Genomic DNA, 18,548 nt, shown 5'->3' on the forward strand with positions numbered 1-18,548 from the left:
CCAGTTCCCTGAAACCCCGACAATGGCATGGTCTGACTTGGGCCCACGGCCACCAGCTCCACTCCCCGCAGTATGCGTGAAATAATGAACCGAGACCAGCCGACCTGCTCCAGCGAATGGGTCACAGCGTCTGCAGTCACGGACACAGTAAACACAATCTCATGGGGAGTTGCGGCTCAGGGCCCCCTTACCCTCCGCACCCCCAGGCCTCAGCCTAATGGTTAATCTACCACTGGTAACTGAGTCGTGCTATCCAGACTGATCAGTGCATGGATCCGATGTGTTTTTCTTTCATTGGATGCCCTTTGGTGGTTTGACTGCAGGGAAATGCATCAACACGGCAGAGAAGGAAAACGGTGACCACCTTTATCCCAGGGAACCATTCTCAGCCTTCTTTATCTCAGCCGTGGCGCTCCCCGGGGCTCTGCTCAAAGTTTCTGGGCCCCCTTCTCTGCAAAGCAGTCAGTTTTGGTTTTATCCGCTCTTCTCTCCCACTGACCATTTACCTTCCGGGAGGTGGAAAGTAAGCGAGGCTTTGGGAATGGCTGGCCCAGTGCCCAGGTTGAAGGTGAGAGGGGAAGGATTTAAGAGAGGCCCGTGGGGCATCTTTTCCATCGTGTCAGAGGGCCTGGCCAGGTGGGACGATTATGATGTAAAAAAGGTATGGAGATGGATTCATGTAGATAAAACACAACACCTTGGTTGGAGTCAAAACATGTCGCTGGGGAAACTCAGCAGGTCCAACAGCATCCTTCACAAAGCTAAGGTAACACTACAGAACCGACGCTTCGGGCTTGAGGCCTTCGTCGAGGTCTGAGCCTTTCCTGGGGAGGTTTGAATCCCGCGCTGTCTGTCTGTCTGTGTCTGCATGGGTTTCCTCCCACCGTTTGGAACGTACCCAGTTTGGAGGGGGTGTGTTGTAGGTCAATTGAGTGTAATTGGGTGGCACGGGCCCGTGGGCCAGAAGGGCCTGTTACCATGCTACACGTCTAAATTTATTCTTGTGTGGAACAGATGGATGGGATTTTACTGCTTCTCTCTTAAGTTAGAATTGCACCTTACGTTTTTACGGTAGCCCAATCCGTGATTCATTACTTGAGTTCTGCACAAGTGGTCCAGTGGCTTTGAGTTTATGGAGAACGATTCTCATATTGATACAAACACACTATCCATTTTCATCTCTGTGTCAGATTGGTTCGGACGGCCTGCTGTTTGCCTGTTCTACCAACTGTACACAAGCAATCACTGGTATGGTCTATCCCGCTGGGAAATAGTAAACACTTAAGTGCTGAAGAGGAAGTGAACAGTTAGCAGTAGGACCAGATTTTATTCATTCCTAAGTCACAGAATCAGTTCCAGATCTTGACATGAAATGACAACTTCAGATGTGGGAAGAGGTGCCAGGAGAGGAAAATTACTGCACCCCATCAGGCCGGCCTGGAGCAGAGCTCCTAACACTGTCCTGGAGATCAGTGAGCTTCCAGTTCGCGATACACTGGAGCGATCTGGAGGAGGGGGTGGGATGTCGTGCATCTAAGTTTGCCGGTGTCACCAAATCGTGAAAAAGCAAATCATGCAGAGGACGTGGAGAGTCAGCAGAGGGATATCGATAGGTTAAGTGAGAGGGCAAGGGGGGGTCCGGCTGATGGGGTAAAACATGGGCAAATGTGAGGTCACCCACTTGGGAAGGAAGAATGGAAGATCAGGATATTATTTTGAATGGCAAGCAATTGCAGCCTGCTGACAGGCAGAAGGACCTGGGAGGGCTTGTGTATGAATCGCGAAAGGTTGGTTTTCAGGTTATCAAGAAGGCAAATGGAATGTTGGTCCTCGTTGCTGGAGGGATTGAATTTAGAACGGAGATTCAACTGCAACTGTACAAGGTCCTGGCAAGGCCATATATGGAGAACTGCGTGCAGGTCTGATCTCTGTACTCGAGGAAGGAAGGCCTGGCTTTGGAGGGGGTGCAGAGGAGGTTGATTCCAGAGATGAGGGGTTTGGCCTATGAGGAGAAATGGAGTCACCTGGATTTAGAAGAACAAGAGGAGATCTTATAGAAACGTATAAAATTATGAAAGGTATGGATAAGATAGAGGTTGGTAAGTTGTTCCCATTGGTGGGAGAGACCAGAACTAGGGGACATAGCCTCAAGATTCAGGGGAGTAGATATAGAACGGAGATGAGGAGGCACTGCTTTTCCCAGAGGGTGGGAATCTGTGGAATTCGCTGCCCATTAAAGCAGTGGAGGTGACCTCAGTAAATATATTTAAGACAAGGTTGGGTAGATTTTTTACATCGTCAGGGAATTAAGGGTTATGGGGAAAAGGCAGGTGGGTGGAGATGAGCTTCTCATCAGATCAGCCGTGATCATATTGAATGGGGGAGCAGGGCTCCACGGGCTGGATGGCCGCCTCCTGCTCCTGTTTCTGATATCCTGCGTAGAATGGGAGAAATCCAAATGTCAACACCTGTCTAAAAACAACTCACTCTGGGTCACCTTTTTCACCCCGTCCTCAGTCTCTCGCTCTCTTCCCTTCTCCCCCCCCTGTCTCCATTCACAGAGCTGAAATCAATTCTCCTCTTATCACATCCAATTAATTCCTTTTGTCTGCTGGTCTGGACTCCCCACCCATTCTTCTCATGTCTTTATTCCCCCACCTGCCTGCTTTTTACCCACACCTTGAAAAGGGGCTCAGGCCCGAAACATCTTTGCCTCCTGGCCGCTGCGTGTTCTTCCAGCGTTTCTGTGCGTTTTTACTGGAGTTGGTGCGTCCGCAGCACCATTCCCTCTAAACCGTACATGCAAACACGTTTCACAACTGGTGCACGAAGGAAATTAATGTTTGCACAGAAGGTTAGTTCCCTAAAATAAAGTCAAATCTTAAACTAAAGAACTGAACAGCTTTATTAACCATGAGAGAGAGGCTGAGCCAAAATGATCTTGAACCAATTTCAAGTTTACGTTTGCACAAGCATTCAGGGAACAAATTCGCAAAACGTGATGTTTTTGCGTGCACCGACGACTAAAAATGAGAGGGAACGTTGGTCTACGCCCAGTGTACTTTGTGCGAGGTTACTGGTGAAGGGGGCTCACCACCCTGGTTCTCTCCTGTCGGGATAGATTAATGAGGTTTTTTTTTAATTGAGATGTGGGAGAAGGTTCAACAGCTCAGGGTCACAATAAGAGAGGGAAGGATTCGAAGGAAAACGAGGAGAGATTCCTTCACTGTGTGGTGAATCCCTGGAATTCTCTGCCCCGGAGTTGGGACAGTTGTGGAGCCCAGCGACCCACAAAACCAGGCCCTTCTACACATTTCGCTCATGCCAACCAAATCGCCTGTATGCCTGTATTTCACAGCAAGTTAATTGTCATCTGATTGCACAAATCCAACCTGACAAAACAGCGTTCTCCGGTCCTTGGTGCAAAACATGCAGACACACAACCAGACACAACACACATACAAACAGTGGACATGCAAGACAAATATTCATCTATACAGATTAATATTATGTAAATATGAGAGTCTCAGAAGGTTAGTGAGTTCAGTTCCTTTAGTCGTTCAGTGCTCTCACTTCCCGTGGGAAGAAACTGTTCCCCAGCCTGGTGGTGCTGGCTCTGGTCCTTCTGTATCTCTTCCCCAAAAGGAGCAGCTGTGTGCACGGTGGACAGGGGTCCTCAATGGTTTTGTGTGTCCTCTTCAGTCAATGGTCCCAGTTGATCATGTCGATGGTGGGGGAGGGAGATCCAGTAATCCTCTCTGCCTCTCTTATAGTCCTGTGGATTGACCTCCGATCCACTTCTCTGCAGCAACCATCCCCACACTGTGATGCAGCCCAGCCAGGATGCTCTCGATAGAGCTCCTGTAGAAGGTTGACATGATGGCGGCTGGCAGCCTTGCCCGCTTCAGTCTTCTCAGAAAGTGCAGTCTCTGTTGCGCCTTCCTGACAAGTGAGGAGATGTTGAGTGACTACAATCGGTCACTAGTTGAGTGAACTAGAAATCTGGTATCTCCACTCTCCCCACTACAGAGTTGTTGATGTGTAGTGGAGGATGGTCATTCCGCAGCTCACTAATGCCTGGCCCCCAACCTCTGCAGCTCACAGGAATGAACCCCCCCCCCCCCCCACCACCTGTATGTGGGCATTTTGCTGCAACTTTTCCCCCTTGTCCTGCAGATCAGTTTACGGCATTGTGGGGTGAACAGGAACAAGCATTGATCTAATTATGCTCTGGTATGCAACAGGACACGTTAAAGATGGCTATTTGCCAGTAACTTGCCTCTCTCCGAACCAAACAGACCACATTCCGTCTCGGAAGGGTGGAGGGCCAGTCGAGGATGGTAAACGCCGCAAACCTCAGGGAACCCCGCAGGATGCAAGGGGGCACCAGGGGATTCGCGACCATGCCAGAGGTTCGGCTCTGGAGCCGCAGATGATTTGGACTGAAGTCTGTGTGGGTGTGGGGAGGAAAATCCACTCGGTGGCTCAGGGAGGGGAGAGGGATCTCTGACTGTAAGGGGCACCAGAATATTTCTACTGATGGCGAATCTTTGCTTCCTTACGGCGCACAAAACACAATTTTTCCTGTGACATTACATTGGTTTCATTACATGACAATAAAAGAATCTTGAAGAATCATGAAAACAGGCCATTCAGCCCATCTAGTCTGTGCCCACCATCAAGCACACATGGAGGAGGAAAAGAGAATTGATTTTATTTCAGTAATAAATTTTATTCATGACATTATCTCCAAGAAATATAATACTAGCAGGTACAAACACAATGTCATAAGATAAATGCAACAAACGAATATATTCTATTGACAATCCATCCAGGCCACACCTGTTCCTTCTCTGAACAATGACCAGGGACGTGTTGGAGAGACTGCTGCATGGGGCTGACATCCCCTTTCTCCAGCACAACCAGTAGCCCAAGCTGTGATGCTGCCCCGCTGTGACACCCCCCTCCCCAACTGCAGCCCGCTCGGCGGCATTCCCGTGCAGACGCACGTTAAAGATAGCAGGTGCTGCAGCCTGAAGCCAAGCTCGTTCAGCTGGAGAGCATCCAAAAAAAGGAACAGTGGCTGTTCGGAGCCGGAACCCTTTGTCAGGACTGAGAAACAACGTCAAACACCGCAGTGTCAGCCCTCAGTTTTGTTCCTACCAAATAAAATGGACCCCTCCCTACTCCTTAACCCTCTTTTTTTCTTCCATCCATGTGCCTGAGTCTCTTAAATGCCCCCAATATTCCACCCTCCACCACCATCCCTGGTGAGGCATTCCAGGCCCCCACAACTCTCTGGATAAAACAACTTTTCCTCTAAACTTCATTTTGTACACATGTCCTCTGGTGTTTGCTGATCCTACCCTGGGAAACAGGCGCTGGCCATCCTCCCTATCTACGGCTCTCATAATCTTGTCGACCTCTATCAAGTCTCCTCTCATCCTTCTTCACTCCAGAGAAAAGCCCCAACTCTGATAACCTTGCCTCAACTTATTTTCCAATCCAGGCAGCATCCTGGTGAATCTCCTCTGCCCCCTCTCCACAGCTTCCACATCCTTCCTGTAATGAGGTGACCAGAACTGAACATAATGCTCCAAGTGGGGTCTCACCAGAAAGATTTGATGAGTTGCAACGTGACCTCCCAACTCTTGAACTCCATCCCCCGACTAATGAGGCCCAACATAACATACACCTTCTTAACTTTCTTAACCTACGTGGCAACCTTGAGATGTATGAGTTTGGACCACCAAGGTCCCTGTTACTCCACACTCTTAAGTGACCGACCATTAACCCTGTCCTCAGCCTTCTGGTTTGTCCTTCCAAAATACATCACCTCACACTTATCCAGATTGAACGCCATCTGCCACTTCTCTGCCCAACTCTGCATCCTGTCCATAATCCTTTTGTAACCTACGACAACCTATAGGAGTGGCAGAGAGGATCACTGGAGTCTCCCCTCTACAATCAACATGATCTACTGGGATTGCTATCTGACGAGGACACGTATATCATCGAGGACCCCCTTCCACCCCACAGTGTCTTTTAGCTGCTCCCGTCAGGGAAGATACAGGAGGATCAGAGCCAGCATCTTCAGGCTGGGGAACAGCTTCTTCCCATGGGCAGTGAGAACGACCAAAAGAACTGCTCACACTGACCGTCATATTTATGAAACAATAGTATATATGAATACCTGTCCTGCATATATGCATCAGTCCACATGTTTTGTACCGATGACTGGAGAACGCTGATTCATTGGGTTGTACCACCAGATGACAATAAACTGGACTTGCATATGATGGACAGTGGCCAAGAACTGGACATCTCATGCTGGAAACCGCACAAGGGTCTGGCAGATGGAGTTGGTGACCTTCCAGCATCCACGACTGCTTTGGTCTGCATCCCTGGGAAGTCTGCTGATCAGAAGTCCCCTTTTACCTAACTGGACAGACCCCCGGGTCCTTCTCTGGACCGTCCTACGCACGCATCCAATGGGGAGGCTCCCACTCACTGCAAACCAAGACCAGCTTTTTTTTTGCCACGTGCAGTGATGAAGGCTGGAAATTAGAGGCATGGACAAGGTTAACCAGACTCGAGGATGTGAAGGCATTTGTTCTCTGGAATCTTGGGCCAAGTGTTGCTGGGAGAACATCCATAAACCAGAGAATATTATAGTTCAGAAAAGAGGTCCTTCTAGTCTGTGGCAAACTATCATTCTGCCCAGTCCCACTGATGTACACAGTTCATCGCCCTCCCATTGGATAAGTTGGGATGGGATCTGCTGGAAGTAGAACAATCCATGTCTGCACCAAACGTGCTAAATCTTTGCTGCTTTCACATTGAAGCCAATCAATATTACATCACAGAAACAGGCCCCTTCAGCCCATTTAGTCTGTGCTGAACCACTTTTCTGCCTCGTCCCACCCAATCCATAGCCTTCCATCCCCCTCCCATCCATGTACCTGTCCACATTCTTCTTCAAAGTTAAAATTGAGCCTGAATTCACTGCCTCAGCTCGTTCCACACTCCCACCATTCTGTGTGAAGAAGTTCCCCCTAAACTTTTCCCTTCACCCTTAACCCACCTCCTCTGGTTGGTATCTCATCTATCCTCAGTGGGAAAATCCCATCTACATTTACTAGGTCTAAATCCCTCATAATTTTAAATACCTCGATCAAATCTCCCCTTTCTTCTATGCTCCAGGAAATAAAGTCCCAACCTATTTAACCTTTCATCGAAGGGCTCAGAGACATCTTTGCCTCAGGGTTCCTCCAGCATTTCTGTTTTAACTACAATCAGCATCTGCAGACGTTCGTGTTTCACTACATCAGTCGCTCCATCCACTGACATTTGTGATCCCTTGCTGCTATCAAAGTAACTTTTCATTTACGAGCACCTCAACTCAAGCCCTTAGTCAGATGCAAGGAGTTGGATTGTAAACATGGCTTCCAGATCCCAACCCACCTGCACAGAGGAGCAGAAATAGGCCATTCAGCCCATCTCATGAGCTGATCCGTTCTCCCACTTAGCCCCACTGCCCAGCCTTCTCCCCATCACCTGTGATGCCCTGGTTAATCAAGAACTGATCAATCTCTACCTTAAATACACCTGATGACCCAGCCTCCACAACCACCCAGATTCCAGAGGTACCCCCCCACTCTCCGGCTAGTTTTATGCAGTCACACCCTCAAGGCTAGTTGTGTCCTTGTCCCAATCCTGAGGTTGTGCCCTCATACAAGTACACAAAAGGCAGCGTTATTGCTGATGGGAATCAATGTTTAAACACTGTATGACTCAGCCATGAACAAAGGCCAAACATCTTTCAAACAGTTTTATTAGACAATTAACTCTGATGTGATGACGTTAACGGTTCGACTTGGCCACACGCTCCAACTCATCCTTCTTCTTGATGGCATAGGAGTTAGAAGAGCCCTGCGGAAGGAGAGGGGAACATTAAACACCCGGACACTGGCCTCCCAGCCGTCCACCTCTGCAAACCACAGATCACCTGCATTTCCAAGGAAATGGAGAGCAGGGTGGGGGAGGGGCTTTGAGCACAGCAGGGAGATACCACTGCGCAAGGAATGGAACACTGACCTCGCGGTTCAAGCAGAAACTCAGGATACAGAGAAAAGGGCAGCAGTAACAGGCCCTTGGGCAAAACTATTAATTCAGTCTCGTCCCACTGACCTGCACCCAGCCCGTAGCCCTCCATACCCCTGCCATCCACTAACCTGTCCAATTTCTTAAATGCCAAAAATTAGCCTGCATTCACCATTTCAGCTCATTCCGCACTCCTACCCCTCTGTGCGCAGAGGTTCCCCCTCAACATTCCCCCTTCACTCTTAACCCACGACCTCAGATTTGTATCTCAAAGACTGTCCTCATTTACTGTCGATCCCCCTCATAATTTTAAATCGTCTCCCCTCATTCTTCTAGGCTCCAGGGAATAAAGTCCATTTAACCTCTCCCTGTGGTAAAATGCTGAAGGGGATCAGGCCATCTTGCAGAGTGCATGAGGTAAAGATACATAACCAACATCAAGTCTTGAGACCTTCATATCCTAAGGAAGGGCTCAGGCCCGAAACGTCAGTAATACAGGGACACAATCCTTTATCCAGAACCCTTGGGAACAGAGCGTTCCAAATTACAGATTTTTCTGGATTTCAGAACAAAGCCCAGCTGCCCCAGATTTAAGCCCACCCAAATCACACTGCCATATCCACCCCCTTCCAGTCACACCCTCTCGAATTGCACTGCTGTCTCTCCCCCTTCACCCACCCGAGTCACACTGCTGTCTCCCCCCTCGACCACCAAGTCGCGCTGCCATCTCTCCTCCTCGCCCATCCAAGTTGTACTGCTGTCTCTCTCCCCCTCACCCAGCCAAGTCGCGCTGCAGTCTCTCCCCCCTCGCCCACCCAAGTTGTGCTGCTGTCTCTCTCCCCCTCACCCACCAGAGTGGCACTGCCGTCTCTCCCCCCCTCGCCCATCCAAGTTGCACTGCCATCTCTCCCCATCCACTGTACCAGCACCAGGAAAAAAAATGCAGGTTTGTGGAGCTTTCCAGATTTTAGATGTCTGGATAAAGGATTGTGTACCTGTATATCTTTACCCATTATGGGCTCTGTGAGACCGGCCGAGTTCCTCCAGTATTACTGTGTATTTTTACTACAATCACAGCGTCTGCAAACATCAGTGTTCCACTTCCACCCTTTCCCTGGATCCCAGCTCTCCAAGTCCCAGCAACATTCTTGTAAATCTCCTCTGCGCTCTTTCAGTCTTTTTTCTCAAATCCTGATGAAGGGCTCAAGCCCAAAACATTGGTTCTGTATCTTTACTGTTGCTAAATGAAGTACCTGCTGAGTTTCTCCTGCATTGTGTGTATTTTTTTTTACTTCAACCACAAAATTTTGTGCTTTACTTCTTTCAATCTTATTGATCTCTCTCCTGCAGTTAGACCAAAACTGCACACAATTTGGTCTCACCAACATCTTGTTACAAGGCCAATGTTCACGTTTAAGTTTTTGTTCAGCTTCTGCCAGCAGGCGAGAATTATGGTCTGGGGCAAACATTACCTCCTGCACTGGGGCCAACAAGACGTTCAATTTCCACCAATGCAAAACAGCAACAAACACAGTTTAATAACTTAACAGTTATGAAGTTCAACATGCAACCCATAGGAGTGGGAGAGAGGATCACTGGAGTCTTTCCCCCCCACCCAAATCCAACGACATGATATAACGGAATCGTTGACTGAAGAGGGCATGAAAAATCATTAAGGACCCCCTTCCACCCCGCACACAATGTCTTTCAGCTGCTCCCGTCGGGGAAGAGATACAGGAGGATCAGAACCAGCCCTACCAGGCTGAGGAACAGCTCTTCACACAGGCAGTGAGGATGCTGAACTACCAAAGAAACTGTTCACTGACCATCGGAGACTCTCATATTCACTAAACAATATATGTTTATAGATAAAATACGTGTGTGTGTGTGTGTGTGTATGCCTCTCTCTACAGGTTTTGTATCGGCCATTGCATCGGCTTGTATAATTAGATGACAATAAACTTGACAAGTGTCACAGTTTCGTGCTCGTTTTTCGCAAGATACACGGCACTCAGGAGGAAGATGCAGGGTGACAGAACTCACTGCTCCTTCTGACATTGTCATATGGACCTATCACCCATGGCAAAGCAGCTCACCCTCAGCCCTGCCAAAGGGACTTTGGCCTAGATGGGAGCCCTCAAAGGTCAGCGCTGCCCACCCAATTGCACAGAATCCATCCACCCAAGGAGGATGATACAAGGAACGCTTTTACACTGAAGTGCACGTTACTCCACACATTCAGAGATCACTGGAAGGGATTCCACCTTTTGGAATTAGGCAGGCACAGAAGCTGCCACCTGCTGCCCCCTCCAGCATCACGAGCCCATCCAACTTTACAAGGCACTGGAGTAAGAGGTCCAGTTTGAGCTCCTGATTTGGCATTGGAGAGGGTTCAGAGAAGATTCACAAGAATGATTCCTGGAATGGACAGATTAACACAATGGTTCTCATCCATTTCCCCCACCACCCCCCTTCCATAGGTGCTCTGTAAGGGATAACTTAAGGTGGCATGTGTTATGTCTGGTTGTGTCTCTAGATGTTTTTGCACTGAAGATTGGAGAATCCAGTTTTGTCAGGTTGCATTTGTACAATCAGATGCCATAGGTGCACTGCAAGGGATTACTTAAGGTGGTATGTGAATGGAAATAAAGGTTAAGAACCACTGGATGAGAACATGAGGAACGCCTGACAGCTTTTGGACTGCACTGCGTTCAGAAGAATGAGGGGTGACCTCGTGGAGGCATTTTCGAATGACAAAAGGCCTGGATAGAGGCAACGTGGCAAAGTTGTTTTCCCATGGTAGGGGAGTCTAGGACAAGTGGGTACAACTTCAGGATGGAAGGGCGCCCATTTACAACAGACACGGAGGAATTTCTTTAGCCAGAACGTCTGGAATTTGCAGCCATAGGCCGCCATGGAGGCCGGGTCACTGGGAGTATTTCAGGCAGAGATTGATGGGTGTCTTCTGAAGAGTCAGGGTATCAAAGGTTATGGGGAGAAGGCAGGGGAGTGGAGCTGAGCGAACACGATGGGCTGTATGGCCCACTGCCCCTGACTTGGTCTTATGTCAGACCAGCCGACCCTTCTTATCTTCACGTCTCTTCAAGGTTGGAAGTGAATTTATTCCCAGCACATGTCCTGGAATGCCCTGCCTGCCTAAGCTAGTGACCCATCCATCCAGTGATTTTTTTTTGCCAATTGTTGTGTGCAACTAGGAATGTGCCAAACCCGATGATTTGCAAAACAAAAATAACAGCAACAGAAAAATCAGAATGACACAGCAATTCACTCCTGAGAAGTGAGAAATAATATTGATTTGGGGTGGGACCCTCCACTGGGTCAACAAGGCTGGCACTCCCTTGTTTACAGAAGGAGCTCTCCCCGCCTCAACACTGCACAGGCCGGACCAACCCAGGCCTGCAGTGCTCTCAATTAAATGCTTTAAATGTCACGAGAATGACGTACCTTAGCAGCATTGATGAGCTCATCCGCCAAGCATTCCGCAATGGTTTTGATGTTCCTGAATGCCGCCTCTCTGGCCCCAGTGCAGAGCAACCAGATCGCCTGCGAGCGCACGGGGAGAAGACGGACATGTTAGTGGGCCAGACGGGAGAGTGTGTCGCACACTTCCATTACCAAGGGCCCCATTTCAAGGTCACAGCCATCCTGGTGGAGTCAAAGCAGACTGCAGCAGCCTAAAGTCAGCGTTGCTGTTTTGTGATGCACTTCCCTTCTGAAAACAGGCTACACCACATTTATTTTTAATTAAAAAAAAACTTATTTACAGCACAGTGGAATCTGATTCTGGCCATTTAAACCTGTGCTTCCCAATTCCACCCAAATTAAAATGAACCCGTTGGACTCCATGTCCCCATTTTCCAGAAGTGGTTCATTCTGGTGTTTGTGTCGTTTACCCACGGACCCAGACCGCAGTATATTATGAAAGGTTAAAAATGGCAAGTCCATTGGAGAAGTCGATGTTAACGCCATCGATTGGAGGGGCCCAGTTGAAAGATGAGGCATTGTTCCTCCAATTTGCAGGTGGTCTCAGTCTGGTATGAGCACAAAGCCACAGAGATACGTTGGTGAGGGAACGGGGCGGGGAATTGAAACGGGTACCCACTTGGAGATCCACTCTGTTGCTATGCTAGTGCTCAACGAAGCCACCACCCAGTCTACGCCCACAGTCTCCCCCAGGTAGAGGAGATCACCACGGGAGTGCCCCACGACAACTTGTTTTCTCTGACAAAGGGTGCAGATCTAAATTTTTTCTTAAAATTTTAGTCACAGCCTTGTACGAGCAGATTCCGGCCATTAAAACCCGCGCTGCCCAATTACATACAAATTGACCTACAACTGGAGCCCCCAGGGAAACCCACGCAGACACAGGGAGTTAACCAGGTACCCTGCACATGCGCAGTGCACCACTGTAAATATGGAGGCTGCAACGCGATTGCAGCAGGAGTACAACAGCCAGAAGAACAGGTGCCTACAGCCCCTTTCTTGAGCTGGCCCCCACACATATTGTATTCCACATCTACGTACATCAAACCAACAGCAATTAAGCAAACTATATACATGTCTGGCTCAGTCCTGCTACCGTACCTGGTTAACACGCCGCAGCGGGGACACGTCGACAGCCTGTCTCCGCACCGTGCCGGCTCGCCCTATCCGGGTGGAGTCTTCCCGGGGGCCGCTGTTGATGATGGCATTCACCAACACCTGCAGTGGGTTCTGAAAGAACACAGGGAGACATGGTTGGCATGCACAGCTCAAGTTTGGATCCCCATCCCATGCATGCTGCACAGAATGATGGTGGCTTTTAGCCAATGGAAGATCATAGAACAAGCCCAACCACAGGTAGGTTTGAAATGCGGTCTGCTTGTTAACAACAGCCAGAAGTCATGGTCTAAGTTCCTATTTGTGGGCTGCCACTTGACGGTAGCTTTGGAGTTGGAACAAGATGAACAGAGATGCCTGAAATGCTCGTGCACAAATCACAAATTATTAGTTTGCAGATGCAACAGGTAATCAAGGCAGAAAATTGAATGTTTGGCCTTCAGTGCCTTAAGGTTTGCAGAGCAGAGATTCTGCTGCAACCCTACAGGGGATCAGTGAGGCAGTACATGGAAAAATGGGTGCAGTTCTGGTCTCCTGTACTCGGGTGAGAGTATGTTGGCTCTGGAGAGAAGGATCACCAGGTTGATTCTGGAAATGAGGAGTGGGGTTCACTTAAGTGAAAACACAAATGCTGAAGAACAGGACGATAGGCTCCTTAGGAGAGGAGGGATAACCATCCAGGCAGTCAGATTATGGGGCTTGCAGCCAGTTACAGGTCAAGGGGGAGGGTACTTAAATGAATAATGAAGGTCTGACATTGCGGTAGAAAGAGTTCCATCTAGGAAAAGGGGAGATGCAGAGAGACTTGGGTGTCACTGTGCATCAGTCGTTGAAAGTGGGCCTGCAGGTGCAACAGGCGGTGGGGAGGACGAATGGTATGTTGGTATTCACAGTGAGAGGATTTGAGTACAGGAGGAGGGAGATCCTGCTGCAGCTGTACAGGGCCTTGGTGAAACACCTGGAGTACTGCATGCAAGTTTTGGTCTCCTTATCTAAGGAAGGACATCCTTGCCATGGAGGGAGTGCAGAGAAGGTTCACTAGACTGATACCAGGGATGGAAGGACTTGCATATGAAGGTTGGATAGACTAGGCTTGTATTCTCTGGAATTTAGAAGAGTAAGGGGGGGGGGGGAGGGATCTTATTGAAACAGATAAAATTCTTAAGGGTTTAGACAGGCTAGATGCAGGAAGGTTGTTTCCAATGCTGGGAAAAACCAGAACCAGGGGTCCCAGTTTAAGGGGATAAGGGGGATGTTTTTTTTAACTGAGATGAGGAAGTTTCTTCTCTCAGAGGGTGGTGGATCTGTGGAATTCTTTGCCACAGAAAGTAGTTGAGGCCAGTTCCTTGCCAATATTTAAAAGTTGGTTAATTTGGCCCTTGTGGCTAAGGGGATCAGGGGGTGCTGGATGGGATACTTGACTTTTCACAAGCAAGCTGAATTTGGAACGATCAATGCTGGAGAAACTCAGCAGTTGAAAGAGCGTAAAGGACACTGACCTGCTGAGTTTATCCAGCGCTGTGATTTTACATCAACCACGGGTCTGTACTTTCCTGATTTACTTCCTTAAATTACTGATGTGAGCTGAGAGCAACATTCAGGACAAGAAAGGCACCGAGTTTCCAATTAACAAGACATGATGTCTTTGAGGAGGATGTGTCTACCGTAGGCCCGAAAAACAATCATGTTAAACGACTGATTGATCCTCCATCCGAATCGAGCTAAACTTGTTAAAACACCAATCAAGTTAACCCATTGAAAGATTCATCAGACATTTAACAAGGAATGTAAAAACAATCAGGCCACCCTATCTGCTTTCACCTCCTGGAACCGTTGAGATTTAGTTCTGATGATGGTTTAGGCTATGCCAGGCCACGTTATTAAACTCTTGGAGTGATCTTCGAAGTCTGGGTTAATTTCTGTGACACACACAAGCTCCTTTCACACTGGCACCTTGCCCCAGTAACTGATGGCCAATCTACCCGTTAAGGGTCCAGTGTGAAAGCTCTTCATCGGCATGCAGGTGTCAGCAGACGCCGGGGATGAATAGGTGCTGATTAGCCCCGTGTGAAAGTGACATGGAAGACTCTGGGATAAAGTTGTGACACCTGGATGACGTGACTGCAGGAACGCGAAAGAAACAAAAGATTAAAAAGGTATAAACTTTGCTGACAATATAAACCATTATAAATGTCTAAAGGAATGTGGGAAAGTCGCAGCGGGAGAGAGAGATGGTGGATCTGCCTTCCCAGAATTCCGGGCTGCACCTGGAGAATTGCGTGCCGCCCGGAATTCTGGGAGAGCAGGTCTGCCATTGCTCTTTCTCAGTCTTTATAATCTGTGTGCTATTGCGGTTTAATAATTGTGTGCCTATACTTTCCCAGTCTTTTATAAAATTATAAAGATTTATAAAGGCAAGAACAACAGGGACTGAAGGGCTCAGACTGTGCTACACATAATGCTTGATTATGTTATAATTATCTGTGATTAATTTTGTTTAAATACAAGATCAGGAGAGCTCAGTGGTCAGAGCAGCGGACTTGTAAACCAGGGGACTCCAGTTTGTTCTTCGCTGGGGCCTCATTTCTGTGACGGGCACTCACAAAGTGGCGACTCTCTATCTTCCTTACGGTAGACAAAGTTAAAGAATTTCATGCATGTTACATTCTGAATGTAGTCTTACATGACAATAATGGAACCTTTACCTTTTTGCCTTAATACATTGATCAGGATTTAGGGCAGGTCCACCATCGCTCGATGTGTCACTCAGACATCCTGGTGGTGGGTGAATCCCCCCGCCCCCCCCATCCCCAGGGATGCTTCGTGGTGAGTGTAAAAGGACACAGAGAACCAGTTAACAGAGCTCCTATCCCTGAGCCTGTTTAAACTTTACAATTACTCAAATTTCCACCACCTCCTCTTGCAGCTTATTCCATACACCCACCACCTTGTGTGTGGGGGGAAATTGCCCCTCGGTTCCCTCTTAATCTTTCCCCCCCCACAACCTTCAAGTCTACTCCCTCAAGTTGCAGACAGCCCCAGGACTATCTTACAGATTTTGCCTGATTTTATAAACCTCCACCAGTTCCCTGCCACACTCCCAGGAGAAAATCCCCAGCCTCTCCTGATAATTCAAGCCTTCCAGTCTCCGCGCCCCCCCCCCCCCCCCCCAATTTAATACATTTGGAAAGTACCAACCACAAAGTTACTGGCCTGAGATAAAAAGCCCTGATTCACAAGAAGTGAATGCAGTCTGTTGTAGTTTAATGCCATCTAGTGTAGATACGATGAACAGCAGGAAACTCAGAAACCAAGGACTGGGTTTAAGCTGGTTTGTTATTTCCTGGTTAAGTCTGGGGAGTAAAGTTAGATGGCACTTGCCAAAAAATTCTCAAAAACTCAAGCGACTCCTGATCCCGCCCAGAGAACCTTGTGTTATAGTTAGGCAGCGGGCGACGGCGGTCAAGGAGCGTACACCAGGCTGCGGACTGCCAGAATGGGTACCAGGTACTGGAACCGGGATGCAGGAGGATGCCAAGGGCTTCCCGATCGCGTCGGAGGTTTGGATCTGGAGCTCAGGCTGTCGAGGGTTTGGATTGAAGGCTGTGTGGCTGCAGGAGCCCTGGAGGTGAATCCATGGGCACTCGATTGTCATTTCTCTGTAAGGGGTGCTGGGAAATTTTCTGCTGATAGCGTGTCTTCAACTAAATGAAATTTCATGCCAATAATCTGCACTTGGCCCCAGTAAGACGGGGAGATTTACATTGGAGCTTCGTTCTCTCCCGCCAGAAGTTCCAGCTCAGAATAGCGTGAAGCCACATTGAGAGAACAAGATGCCACTCAGCCCTTTCACTCCATGCCAGCCATCAAGCACCCATTCACACCAATCCCACAGTACAGTTGGTGCAGAGAAATAGATCAGAGATCAATCTGCAGGACCACAAGAGGGGGAGAGAGGATCACTGGAGTCACCCTCTCCCTCGACCGGATCTTCTGGGATCATTGTGTGAAGAGGGCGTGCAAAATCATTGAGGACCCCCTTCCACTCCACACACAGAATCTTTCAGCTCCTCCCGTCGGGAATGAGGTATAGGAGGAACCAGCTGAGGAACATCATCTTCTCATGGGCACTCACCATCCGAGACTCTCGTATTCACAAAACAGTATTTGTTTATATGAATACTTGTCCTGCATTAATAGGGGATTGGGTTCAAGAATCGAGAGGTCACGTTGCAACTCTACAAATCTCTGGTGAGACCACACTTGGAATATTGTGTTCAGTTCTGGTCACCTCATTACAGGAAGAATGTGGAAGCTGTGGAGAGGGGTGAGAGGAGATTTCCCAGGATGTTGCCTGGATTGGAAAATAATTCTTATGAGGCAGGGTTAGCAGAGCTGGGACTTTTCTCTTTGGAGTGAAGAGGGATGAGAGGCGAATTAATAGGTCTACAAGATTCTGAGAGACGGAGATGTGGACAGTCATGGCATGGCGGGAGTAGCAAATCCCAGAGAATGTGTACAAAGTGAAGGGGGGAAAGTTTAGGGGAGACATTAGGGCCAAGTTTTTATTTTAAACAGAGTTTTAGGTGCCTGGAATGCCTTGCCAGAGGTGGCGGTGGAAGCTGAAACATTAGGAGCATGTAAGAGATTCAGACAGGCACATGGATGGAAGAAAAATTATGAGGTAGGGAGGGTTCAGTTTTTTTTGGTAGGAATATATAGGTTGGCACAACATCAAGGGCTGAAGGGCCTGTACTATGCTGTAATGTTCCATGTTGTATATGTATTTTTTTGTCTGTACGTGCGTTATGTTTGGCAGTGAGGACCAAAGAAAGCTGTTTCGTCAGGTTGTACTTGTACAATCAGATAACAATAAACTTGAGATGATTTTATTTGATATGCACGCCCCAATCCTGCACACCCTCCACCCCCCCCCTGATTCAATCTCTCACTGATCCAGTGTTTCAGAAGGGGATGCCAGAAGGGAGAATGCAAGCAGCGTGGAATGCACAGACAGCACTCAGCGCTGAGCCACCTGATTAATGCGAGGCAGAGGAGGCGGAGTGGAGGGGGGGAGATGCAAGGTCGTGCGGGGGCGGGGACAGAACTACCCCGATCTGGGGATGGCAGGGCCCCACTCACCTCACCGGTCAGTAGGTGGATGATCTCAAAAGCATGCTTCACGATGCGCACGGTCATCAGCTTCTTGCCGTTGTTGCGGCCATGCATCATCATGGAGTTGGTCAGACGCTCCACGATGGGGCACTGGGCCTTGCGAAAACGCTTGGCCGCGTAACGGCCAGAACTGTGGGGCAGGTACTTGGCATACTTCTCCTTCACAGCGATGTAGTCCTTTTGGGGCGGAAGGAGAATTAAAGAAAGAGTTTAAGCACTGCACAAAACCAAAGACAAATTTAAATTTAGACATACACCAGTGACAGGCCCTTCCAGCCCACAAGCCCTTGCCACCCAATTACACCTGAGTGAACTACGACCCCAGTACATTTTGAAAGGTTGGAGGCAACCAGAGCCCCTGGAGGAAACCCATGCAGACACGGGGAGAACGTACAAACGCTTTACAGGCAGCAACGGATTTGAACCCAGCATCATGCGAACCGTGCCACCCTACGGACTCCTTACACTCTGAACCTTTCCAACCCAAACAACCGAGGGAAAGAGAAGACACAGACCTGCAAGGAAATGTCGTTGATCTGGACATCGTCAGTACTCCATTTGCCGAACAGCTTGATCTCCGGAGTCTCTGCGACGGCAGGCACTCCCTCCCAATCAGTCATCCTGTGAAGAAAGGCAAGGATCAGAATTTT

At 48.6% G+C, this 18,548-nt stretch overlaps 1 protein-coding gene across 2 annotated transcripts in view; it reads right to left on the reverse strand.

The window, feature by feature from the left end:
- Positions 1-7,817: 7,817 nt before the first annotated feature.
- rps5 (ribosomal protein S5) overlaps positions 7,818-18,548 on the reverse strand; it is a 335,501-nt gene continuing 324,770 nt past the window's right edge. For both annotated transcript variants that reach the window (XM_069919353.1, XM_069919352.1), the window contains exons 2-6: positions 18,414-18,519; positions 17,866-18,075; positions 12,709-12,837; positions 11,569-11,667; positions 7,818-7,932 (exon numbers count right to left, since the gene is read on the reverse strand). In XM_069919353.1, coding sequence (XP_069775454.1) covers positions 7,864-7,932; positions 11,569-11,667; positions 12,709-12,837; positions 17,866-18,075; positions 18,414-18,518 — 612 coding nt within the window. In that variant the 5' untranslated portion in view covers position 18,519 and the 3' untranslated portion in view covers positions 7,818-7,863. The remainder of the gene's footprint in view (positions 7,933-11,568; positions 11,668-12,708; positions 12,838-17,865; positions 18,076-18,413; positions 18,520-18,548) is intronic.

This window comes from Narcine bancroftii, chromosome 2, assembly GCF_036971445.1.
Source record: "Narcine bancroftii isolate sNarBan1 chromosome 2, sNarBan1.hap1, whole genome shotgun sequence".
NCBI classification, from domain to species: Eukaryota; Metazoa; Chordata; class Chondrichthyes; order Torpediniformes; family Narcinidae; genus Narcine; species Narcine bancroftii.